Source organism: Aulonocara sp. 'chitande type north' Nkhata Bay, linkage group LG23 (genome assembly GCF_057382095.1).
Source record: "Aulonocara sp. 'chitande type north' Nkhata Bay isolate Kocher_YH1m ecotype deep benthic linkage group LG23, A_spYH_male_GT1.1, whole genome shotgun sequence".
NCBI classification, from domain to species: domain Eukaryota; kingdom Metazoa; phylum Chordata; class Actinopteri; order Cichliformes; family Cichlidae; genus Aulonocara; species Aulonocara sp. 'chitande type north' Nkhata Bay.
Genome location: NC_141365.1, coordinates 13,099,631 through 13,111,713, shown reverse-complemented (window position 1 = coordinate 13,111,713; position 12,083 = coordinate 13,099,631). Strand labels below are relative to the sequence as shown.

General features: G+C 44.0%; 1 protein-coding gene across 2 annotated transcripts in view; it reads right to left on the bottom strand.

The window, feature by feature from the left end:
* The window catches only part of ssbp4 (single stranded DNA binding protein 4), an 87,874-nt gene extending 78,939 nt beyond the window's left edge, over window positions 1–8,935 (bottom strand). For both annotated transcript variants that reach the window (XM_086282347.1, XM_086282346.1), the window contains exon 1: window positions 8,782–8,935. In XM_086282347.1, coding sequence (XP_086138473.1) covers window positions 8,782–8,837 — 56 coding nt within the window. In that variant the 5' untranslated portion in view covers window positions 8,838–8,935. The remainder of the gene's footprint in view (window positions 1–8,781) is intronic.
* Window positions 8,936–12,083: the final 3,148 nt, after the last annotated feature.

The window sequence follows — 12,083 nt, the reverse complement described above, 5'->3', positions numbered from 1 at the left end:
AGACGCCACACCATGCAGTCATCTATATTCAGCTCTCCCTGCTTCTACAGCACTGTGCGGGGAGGTGCTGCGCTTTTGTGTACGGTGGGGGCGATAGATTTTATGCTGATCACATGCATCAAGCCCAGACCAGACAGAGAGTTATGATGTTTGGGTTGTTGCTGGGTGATACTGAATGAATCAATAATGAGCCAGAACAGAGTTGAACAATCTGACTCTTTATGTCTTTAAAGATGTCACTGCAGCGTCTTGAGAACTATCTGCTAAAGTGTTGCAGCTGGTCCAGACTAGTTTCAGCCAGACACGCGATGCCATCACCTGCGGTATTTCTAACATCTGAAACCATCCTATTTATGCCCATATCAGCGCCTAATGTAAACACACAGTTTAAGGAAAACATATATGTCGTGTGTATGTGTGTGTGGCTGTGTTTACATATCTTTGTAGGGACCAAGAATCAGAAGTTTGCTATGCTTGTGGGGACCAACAGCCCTTATAGGGACCAAAATCCCAGTCCCCATGAGTTTGAAGGCATTTTTGAGACTCAAATGTGGTTTTAGCATCAGGGTTACAATTAGGTTATGGTTAGGCTTAGGGTTAGGCATTAATTTTTGATAGTCAGGGTCAGGGTAAGCGGCTATGTGAATTAGCATTATGTCAATTAGATGTCCCCACAAAGATACGAAAACACGGTGTGTGTTTGTTTGTAAAGAGTCACATGTAGGAGCAAATTGTTTGTTGTTAATGTTTAATATTGATATCAGATGCAGCGACTGTTCTGCTGAAGTGCAAGTGATCAGCTCGGTGTTCAGGAAAATGCCCATCGCCTGTAACTAAGAGTCATCTGCGAAAATGTGCAGCAAAATCATTTTTATTTTTTAACAATTCAGAGGATTGTTGGCTCTAACATGACCCAGATTATGACTTTACCTTAAGCCGTGTTTCATTAGAACAGGATACGAAGGAAACGGCACTACTATGGTACTTATTTTAGTTTCATGTGAAATTTTTGTGCTTTTTAGCAAAAAATGTAAACTTCTAATGAGAAAGAGAAATACTATTTTCATCCAATAATAATAATATCTGGACGCTCCCTCTCTATCACACAGATATATTGTAATATAAAGGGTAAAGCATGTTTGGGCAGTGGAGCTGAATCAGTGTGTGGAGAAGGAGCTCCCCTGCCTGTTGTGTTTCGGAGGGTGGCGGGGTTATCTGTGATGGATCACAGTTTGTTCAGTGGCCTCCTCTCCACCACAGCTTCAACAGTGTCCAGTTTGCAGCCAATCACAGAGCACAACAGGCCTTGCTGCAAACCTCCATCATTTTGCTGCCCACACTGAAGGATCTCAGGAATCAGAGCCTGCTCGTCCTCTCTTCATATACAGCCTTCCGGTTCACTTTATTGCACGGTAATAATCACAGCAATCAATTTTTTAAACACAGAAAGCTTTGTAAGCTTCTTGTTTTTAGCCAAGAGTAACGACTGCAGCTTTGGCACGTGGAGCTAATCACGAAAATATGCAATAATGTGAAAACGAGCTGCTACAGAAACACTGATCACTTTAGTTGGAGCATCAAACACCAAAATGACTCCTTTGGCACGGGCGTCAATAACGTATGTAAAGCTCGAAAGAGTTATGTTGTTAATTATTTGAGCATTTAAACCAGCAGTGGCCGACGCGCTCCTCCAGTCAAAGTCTCAGTCGTGTGGGAAAGGACTCACGTGGAAGCAGCTAACCAAAGCCAACTCATGTCGCCTGTCCTTTTTCTCACATCTGCATTTTGGCAGCTGCACATTTAGAGGATGCCATTTGAATTCAATTCAATTTAATTTGATTTATACAGTGCCAAATCACAACAGCAGTCGCCTCAAGGTGCTTTATATTGTAAGGTAGACCCTACAATAATACATACAGAGAAAAACCCAACAATTATATGATCCCCTATGAGCAAGCACTTTGGTGACAGTGGGAAGGAAAAACTCCCTTTTAACAGGAAGAAACCTCCGGCAGAACCAGGCTCAGGGAGGCGGGGCCATCTACCGTGACTGGTTAGAGTGAGAGAAGGTATGCTAAATAATGAATCGCAATGAAACTGTACTTGCAGTTTAGCAAGGTTCAACAAGCGACCCTGTGTTAGATTTGTATTGTTGATTGTCATTTATGCTTAGAAATATTTACTTATATATGCTTAGAGTTTTGTAATTAGTTGTAGATTGGTAGAGGTTTTGATCCTTGATAGTCTGCAAACTTTGTGTGTATTAGACAGCACTTTGGGAGCATGAGAGGTCATACCGTGTCTTATTGTTTTATGGTAGGATTAACGTAGTTGCGTCTGTTCTAGTCTAAGTGCTCTTTGTTTAGATGAACTGCAGGACTTCCTCACCGTGCTATCTAGGATGAACCATCTAGGGTGAGGGGGAGGCTACCCTCTTCCTGATCAAGGATGTTTGACCCTTTGATCAGCAGTCCACACACACACACACACACACACACACACACACACACACACACACACACACACACACACACACACACACAGGCAAGGTACTCTTTGTGTGTATGTAGACGTCATATGTTAATGAACTTATGCATATTCATGTAACCTCAATAAAAGAACAGTGGTACGGGAGAACGGACGAGAGCAACTGGGGTCAAGCGAAGGAACGGTGCCTGTCCGGTTCTCACCCGTGCACGAGAAACATGAAGAAGCTTGCCTACTTGTGTCTTGCTTTGCAGTGTAATTATATTGTCTTCAACGTTCCAGCGGATGGGTTCAAGCTACAAACCTATCACCCTGTCTCCTAAAAATGACGTTCACGCGACATTAAACTACATTCTCAGTGATGTTTCTGTGGGACAGCTAATACTGCTCCCACCTAAAAGTTTAAAAGTGCATAAACAACAGGACTTTCATACAAAAGAAAAGGGTTCGACTCCTGTATCCTACCGATGTTCTGGCACGTTTGTATTTTCTGTTTTTAAACTTGAAATTGTGCCTTCATTGCTCTTTAGTTTTATTTTCGCTCACTGTTTGTTTAGAGTTGGGACACAGCAAAAGATCATAGGTCAAAATAGACCCTTTCACAACCTCCTAAGAAGCTGCTCCATTTTACGTCAGCAGCAGAGCAAGAAAACAAAAATAGGTCTTCCTCAAAACAAGAAGACGGGACTGCCACATGTTGTAACGTTCAAAATCAACCCTGCCTTTGCAGTGCGAACACCCAGCAGCAGGCGCCAGGTCCTATATGCTGCACCTACGCTGTACAGGATCGAACAGATTCCCATGAGCACTGCGCCGATGAAATTTTCATGGCAGAGTCTGGTGTGATCTGAGGGGCTCCGTGCCCCAGCGATGGGCACCTGCCCTGGCTGCAATGCATTATTTAAAAACACTCATTCAATCCAGGCTTCAGGGGACACCTTTTGTTACCCTGTCAGAACCAGTAAGTGTAACCCGGCTGAGGAGGAGACATTTTTGCAAGCCGGTGGAGCAGAGCTTGAGGAAGAACAGGTAGATAAAGTAGGCGTGAGGGGGGTTAGCTGTGGCAGAGGGAAACTGAAGGTCAGGGCCTCGGCTCTTTGCTCTACGGACAGCACCGGTGAGAACGCTTCCCCGTGACCCCTGCTCCGGTTACACGTGTCAGTCAGGAATAAAAGGTGAGATGCTTACGAGACAAAGCACGAGCACAAACAGCCCTCTCCTCAGCTTATGCGCCCTCTGAAGAGGTTCACAAAGGAAATTTAACAGAAAAAACAAATTGCTGATGCAAATTAGTCGATGAGACATGGGAGATCAGTCTGAGTGGGAGGAAGAACATCTGACCTGTGCTTTGACTGCCGACTAAATATCAAGGCCCGTCACGTAAAGTGTGTCAGGCTGTATTAAAAGAGCCACAAAGCCAACTGGCAGAGCATCTGTCTCGTCCTCATCTTCTTTATCTTAAGACGCAAAATGATTCATAACAATTTTTAAACCATAAGCAGCTCCAAAGGAGAAGAATGAAAACCCTCTACAACATCGCTTCTGATCTTCCCTCCTTTCTCGTCGCCAACGTCACGCAAGCAAACTAAGACTTCGCTCCATGTCCACACATCAAGGAGATCTCTCCCACTGTCACGTCCCCGGGAAACACACACCTGACATTTAGCCCCAGGCTGTCCCAGCTCGCCTCAGGAGACAAGGGCATCTCGGCTGAGTTTAGCGAGCTAAAACACAGACAGTTAGCAAATTAACTCTCATGTCTTTGTTTCAATAATTCAGCAGCGAGAGCGGCGGCAGGCCAAGGAAGGAAGCGATGGAGGATGAGGCAGGGCCTCTAACTGCATCTGCTTTCACATACATGCCTTTTAGAAACAATAAATACTGATTTTAAAGTGCGACGGGATAAATATGAAACATTTACACCCAGCATATAAACACAGTACGGCTGTGCCCGGTGTGGATGCAGTGATGTATCACTTAAAGGTGAATGAGAGGGTGGATGCCCGTTTGAGACATCCGTGATAGAGTGAAGCTGTTTCACTAAAGCTTATTCCCGCTGCGCAGCGGCTGTGTATATTTTTTGGGCTCAGTTATGGCATTTCCTTTGTCAAAACAAATCAGCGTCACCGAGCATGTAAACAGCAGTGGCTTTAGCCATGGGTTAATCCACACATTGTTAGACAAACACAAGCACACATGAAGCCTCCGCTCTCCCTCTCGGCTCTGTGATGTTACCTGCTGACAGAATCACGTGGAACTTTTCTCAGAGTTTAATAGTAAAACTGGATTTTTAACCCACAAAAGCCATTTTTAGGTGAAAGAGGCAGACGAGAGCGATTGACTACCATCCTCAGCAGGTAATGAGGACGATAACATGATGCAACTTCAAAAAGGAGCTTTTGTTTTGTAACCGACGTATGTTTAGGAACACACAGAGCCTCGTTTGCTCAATCGAGGCTTTTTCCCGTGTGCTAATAAAAGGCGCGCACTTCTCATCTGTGTGCTCTGTTGCCAAACTGATTAACAACTTCAGGCACGTAGCTTCAATATTTATACTCTCTTCTTTATTTCAAGTGAGAAAACTAGCAAATTTGTGCGGATGCACCAGAAGCAGCTGACGAAAGGCGGCATTAATTGACTGTTGACATATCTGAATGAAAGCACAGTCAGCCAAAGGGTGCTGAGGGTAAATCGAGGGCTTCTTTACTTTTAGAGCAGTGTTTCTGCTTGTGTTAGCGCACAGCTCTTTATGCTTCCTTCAAAAGGCTAAAATGCAGATGGCAGAGCCATCTGTGTAGAATCAAAACCATGCATTCAGACCTGAAGATCCCCATTAAAGTGCATGTAAATACATGGGAGGAGTCGGGGGAGGAGCAGAGGATGTAAAGAAACCCATGTTCAAAACAAACTGATTAACTTTACTCTTGAAGCTCTTTCCCCGCATAAATCCAACAGCACTCGAAACCACACGGACAAACCGAGGATTAGAAAACAAACGCGAGGAGCAAGTTCTTTTAGAAACCAAACACGAGTTTACAAAAGAAGAAAATCAATAAAAATAAGGTGTGGCGTCGATCTGTGAAACATTTTTGTGAATGGCGCCTTTAATTAATGTGCTGGCTCCATCAGCGCACAATTCAAAGAGGTTCCAGTTACATAGGAGACATTAATACGGAAGCTTCTGTGTCACTCCCGTCCAAATTAAATTAAATAAAACACTGAAAAGTGCAGAGAATAATTAATTTCTCTGGCTGTGAGGGCACCGGTTCCTCCTCCACCTTTATTAGTATTAGTAGCTTGTTTTCGCTTTACAAGACGCCTCATCACAACAACGTTTCTCAAGGATCTGCAAAGAAAACACTCTCCCCCCCTCATTTCCTGCTACCTGTGATCTCAAGACAGCTGTATGGTGAGGCCTTGGTCGTGCAGCGGAATCCACAAAAGTGAGAAACGCTCGTGTGACTGTTTCATGTTGCATTTCTGAGCAAACGGGCTGGATTCGAGCCTTGGCTTCAAGGCTGTGACGGAAATAAAAAGCACACTGTACATATGTCACAACACAATTAACAGCAAAACTAAGAGTGCATGCTGGAACATTTTGTGTAGTGACCCTGAGAGCTACTGTACATACCTGCAGCGTTCAGTACTGTAAATACAGAGCAGCTTTATTAAACACTTCATCAAGAACAAAACCTCACAAGTCCTTCGGTAAATGAAGCACTGCTTTCTAAGTTAGGCTGCCACCTCGGTATTGAAGCGTGCTCCCAGTTACAGGCCCTTTTTAGGCTCCCTAAACAGAGCGGTGTAAAAAATTTGTGATTGTTTTGGTTCCATTATTTCCAGTGTGAGGTTAATCCCTGAAAAGCTCCAGCAGCTGGCCATCACCACATTTGTGACACCCCACAGGAAGAAAACATGCTGTCGATTTTAAATTATGCACGTGCACATGCGTGAAACGTTTTAGGCACAAGACAAGGAAGCAGTTTAATAAAACACAATATAAACTTATGAGTAAATAGTCCCTCTATAACTTCTTCCCCTGGTGTAACTTGCGTGGCCTGCCCACAGTCATGAATCGTCCAATTGCTCTCAGCTACACAAGGAAAACATGCTTTGAACTAATTACATTTTTCTCTGGCCTTAAATATGTGATCTGATGTTCCTCTGCAGATTTGTGTGTCAAATCTAAGAGCCGTGCAGCTCCTTTAAAATCAAAAGGACACAAAAATAAAAGTGGGGAAACGTTCACACTTTATTATGATTAGAGCTGTTGTACAAAACCAAGAGCGTAAAGTCATATTATTCCTTTATAGATTACCTAACTGAGCACATCACACCATAATCTTCTACGCAAGAGCTGGAGCTGTGACGCCACACTGCACGCCTGCTTTAATAAGATACGAGCCCATCCGGGATGCCCTCTGTTTAATATCTGAATATGTAAAGAGTCGTATGAATATGTAAATATGAATATGAGGCAATTCAGTGATGCATTGAGGCAGCTGTTGCGAGCTCTACACTTACAAGGAAACATGTGTTGGCCCTGCAGGGCAGGTTAGGGTGACAAGACAGGTGAGCAGAGAGGGCAGGCGTCATCTGTGATGTGTGGACAACACCTGTAAGCCTGTGACATGCCGAAAGGACGCGAATATACACAGAGACGTAAAGAAAAGGTGGGAATAAATGCAGAAAAACAAACTCAGAAATGCGGTTATTCACAAGCAGCCTTAACGCAGCAGCATTCATCATTTCCAGCTCTCCAAAGACTTGTATTTCTTATGAGTTCAATTATTAATCTCCTCCTACACTATCATTTGAAATACATGCTGCCTCTGCACTGATTTCACTCCCAATAACACACGGAGCATAATCCACAGTCCCCGAACAAGCAACGGGAACACAGAACTCAAATGATAGATGGCTTTCAGCGTATTGTAAATAAACTAATGAAGCTGAGCCACACAAACAGGTGTAAACGCAGCCTCGGCGTCTGCTGGCGGTTCATGTGCAATATTAAAGCGTCATATGCTGGTTCAAAGGTCACCCTGCCTGCTGTTCATGAAAACCACATGGGACTGTTTTCATTTAGGATTCACTCCTCAGCGCACACACACACACACACACACACACACACACACACAGAACTGCTCAATTTTCCAATAAACTGATGGGAATTCAGAGTGAAATCAAAGGCTTGTGGCACAAGGCATGCACAAAGTCGTATTCGAGGAAGCTTCCACTAAGCACATAAGCGAGCCACATCTCTAGGAGGCTTAATCAATTGAATATGACACGGCAATGCATCAAAAAATACAAGAGAGTCTCTAAAGAAATTTGGCTTCTATTACAGATGCATGAGGTGCAGCGGAACAGCACAGCCTCCCAGGACCTGACAGTGTTTTTAGATTACAATTGCATCCCAGCAGGGATCCCTACACTCTTCTAACCTCAGACTGTTTAGTGCTTAAAAATAGCTAATGATGATAAAACATAGCTCTGATCTAAAGTGCTTTGATGCAAAGAGGGTCCAACTCTTTGAAAGACATGCTCCAGCTTAGCAGGGACATAAAGGAGAGAGGGCGGCAGCCTCCCATCCACCAGAGACAGGGGCATTTAAAAGTTACACTGGCTTTGTGTAGTGAGCTCAAATCCTGGAAGGATGCACAGGCAAGGAGGACGATGTGGACAAATAATAAGGCACAGCAGAAATAAGCAATAAACAAAATTCTAATCATTTGTCCAATATTATGTGTTCACACAATAACAGCGCAGACTTCAGCCTAACGTTCCTCGGCGTCCTGCAAGAAGCAGCAGTTCAACATTCAGGCTCTGCTCCCCGTGACTGCAAAACTTTGGCCCCGCTCACTGAACTTTCCCTGCGTGGACCCGGCTTCACGCCTCGGGACCCCGCAGAGCAGGCAGCCCATCCCGCCCCTTGCTCCTGCCCCCTCCAGAGGAGCAGGAGCAGGCTCCTCTCCACGCGCGTGGAAGTTCTGATGCCGAGAGCCGCAACAAAGTATCAGGACGGTAAGGAAACGGCAACAGTGTCGCTCCCCACGAGTGACAGAAGTGTGCGCACGGCAGCCGTGTTTCAGACACAAACACGCAAACTGGAGCCACAAGCAAAGGAAAAAGTTTATCGCGCACCTCCGAGGGGGTCACGGGGAGGAGGGAGGAAAGAGTAGAGCGGCTCCTGTGAAATTACCCTCGCTACTTTACAAAGTTGTGCCGCTCGCTCCTCCGCGCGCTCACACACACACACACACACACACACACGGCGGCTCGGTCACTTACTTTTCTCGCGCCTGGCTGTCGGAAGGGACGACGGCTCCTTTACCTTTGGCGTACATGCTGCTTCTGTTTTAAGACTTTTGCCCCACTCAACACCTGTCAAAGAAAGCAGCCAGCAAAACGCTCCATCTCCATAGCTACCCCTTTAGTGTTTTTACTCCCCCCTTCTCCTCCCCCTCCTCCTCCTCCCTCCTCCTTCTCTCTCCTCTCCCTCCCTCTCTCTCTCTCTCTCTCTCTCTCTTTTTTTTTTTTACATCTCCAACATTGGCCACAAATCAGGCACAGTTTCTACTGGGGGGGACTTGAAACCGTCCTCCGTTGGATTTTTTTCCCCTCCTCAGCCGCTGTTCCGCAGGCCTGCTCTTCCTCCCTCTGTTAAGCAAACGGTGGGGGCTCCTTAAAGGGAAACACACACTTCTTGTTTGCGGACCGCAGGAGGAGAGAGGAGGGGGAGATGGGAAATGCACGCTGGCGAGGACTTTGCTCTGTGGAGCAAGGTTTTTTTTTTCTCCTTTCTTCATCCCGTGAATTTAAATGTCAGTGCCCACTTCTAGCGCTTTCGCACCTTTACCTGTCGGTTATTTGTTTTAAACGTGGATTGTGTTAAAGATGGATGGAGGTGTTCTGAAAGGTGAACCCAAAGAGGAGCCAGCAGGGGGCGTCACCTCTAGTTATTTAAACACTGCTCGCTTTATAGAAGTCTATGGAGGGAAAGGTCGTCCATTACGTCCAAAGTAAACACTTTTTCATAGAGCTTTTGGGCTTAGTCCACAGTTTCGGGTCATATTGAATTAAGCATGATGTTCATTTTTTAAATTATGATCATTATTAATGTCAGACACTTTATGCAGGTGTGCTTCAGGGGGTGTTTTTCAACCCACGACATGGGCAATGATGAAAACGCTAAACTCAAAGCTTCATAACTCGAAGCTATCCAGTTGGTGATACCGCCACTTTTTAAACATCAATGGAAAGAACAAATGTGATGCTTTGATTTTCAATAACGGCACAAACAGTGTTGTGCTCTGGTCTAATAATGAGAAAACCAACAGAAATGCTTAGCTGTCTATTACTACTGCCCGTCACCCCTCCCAGGGTAAGAGCCGCTCAAGTTGGATCTCCAGAGATAGCCGTCTGGTGTTATAGAAATACGGTGTAAGTATGTTTTTAGAATAACTCTAGCAATCTCCTTCAGTGGATTATGTTTCGGAGTTAAATCTACCCCTCCATCTGAACCCGTTTAGCCCGATTAGCCCCTTCAGCACCATCATTTCCTCCTTTGCACGCTGGTCGTGAAGTTGCAGAGGAACAGAGGCACACCACGCATGTCGGCCTCTTGTGCACGCAGTAAAAATGAGACTTAATTTACTTAATGAACCTGAACTTGTGTGGAGGTTGGAGGTGTGGATTTGACTTTCCTTCAGTTTATCTTCCATTATAAATTCAATTCCAATTTAATTTCATATCAACTTTCATGCACACATGAAGCTCACAGTAGTTGAAGTAGTTAAAAATAGACGACAGGAAACAGAATTTAGTAAATTTGTACAACAGTGAATTTTTAGTTACCTAAAGCATACACTACATGGTCCAGTGTGCTGGGTCGCCTACACGTCACACCTACAGGGGCTGATCATCCGTGAAGCTCCTGGTGTACGGTTTCCATGATGATGGTAATCCCGCTGGAGGTTTGGAGCTCAGCTGATCTTCTCAGCACTCAGTGAAAGGGTTAGGGATAAGGGAGACTCTGGCATGCCAGAAGCACAATGCACAACCAGCTGGGCATAGTGTAAATACGTGAAACTGCAGGTAACGGTCAATATTTAAGGTAGAATAAGGGACGAAACAATTTTTTTCATCATGCGTGATGTCCCAACTAAAACGGGACAGTTGGCAACCCTACTGTAACTCCTTGTGGTCTCCCAGTTTGTGGCTGAGTTGCTATGGTTGCTAAACACTTGCACTTTGCAATAATAGGGCAGTCGTGGAAATAAGAAAACCTATTGCAGCACCACTCTCTTTAGAACAATGAAGCATACTCTCACAAATGTTTCTAAGGGACATCTGAGAACACCTGAAAATTTAAAGGTGTGGTCCAGAACTTTTATCGATATGTTGTCCATCAAACTTCACCAAGCCAGTTTATCTCCACGTGCAGATATCGCAGAAGCTGATCCTCTAATGCTGATGTTCTTGTCTTGTGATAAAATTCACTGCAAACTGTAAAGTTTACAGCTCTACTTCACTGTAACTCTAGATAAAAGTCATATGTGCCCTGAGTGTTCCTGATCTATGACTGAGTTATTGCATATTTTCAGTTTTTTTGTGATAGAAGCAACTAAACTTAAACTTCACCCTTACCCTATGTGTCTGCATGATAGCATTTGTGCTTTTTGTTTATTTGCACCAGGCTACCTCTGAACATCTTTAGATTAAAGTCGTGAACAGTGTTGGTCAAGTTACTTGAAAAAAGTAATCAGTAACAAAAATGCAATCCCGTTACTTTACTGATTGCTTATTTTCAAAAGTAATTAATTACTTAGTTACTTTTTAAAAACACGATTTACAACCTGAATAGGTGATAAAGCGATAGATCTTTCAGCCCAATTCTACTTTTTCTGCATAATCCATCATACAAAATGTAATCAAATGGAAAAGTCTCTTTTTAAAACTTGTTTTATTAGTTTTAACCTTTTAACTTTATGCATCAAGCAAAAATTAAATTATATGCAACATTCTCTGACTGGAAGAAATTAGTTTAACATTTAAACCTATTTTCTGCACATTCCAGCACATAAAATAAAATATTTTTTTGTGCTTACACTCAGTCTTTCAAATAGATGCAAGTAAAACACAGCAGAAAATAAATAAAATCAAAGACTAGCGGTCCTGTTGCTCTATTTTCACCTGTAATGCAGGAGTGGGGTAGGCGGAGGTTTACCCTGGTGCAGGTGTGCCACAGCTGTCAGTGGAAGAATCCACGAGTTTCTCTGTGAATTTCCCATTACGTGGTAGCGCACTCGGTGCTTGCTCAGAAGTTTAGGGGTTTTTTTCGCTGTAAAAAGAAGTTTTCTTCCCACACACAACGGACGCTAATGTTTTTGTCACTTTTTATGGAATCAAACTCAAAGTAAGGTCAGTACTTCCACGCTTTAAACGCTGCACGCTCATACTCTCTCCCGCACTCGATATATTATCCATTGTTGATCTGCACACGGCTGTTGTCACGAACGTCGCAGTCGCTTACGTCACTGTCATGAGACATTCTCGCAAAAAAATCACGGTTTTAGTAACGCAGTAACGCA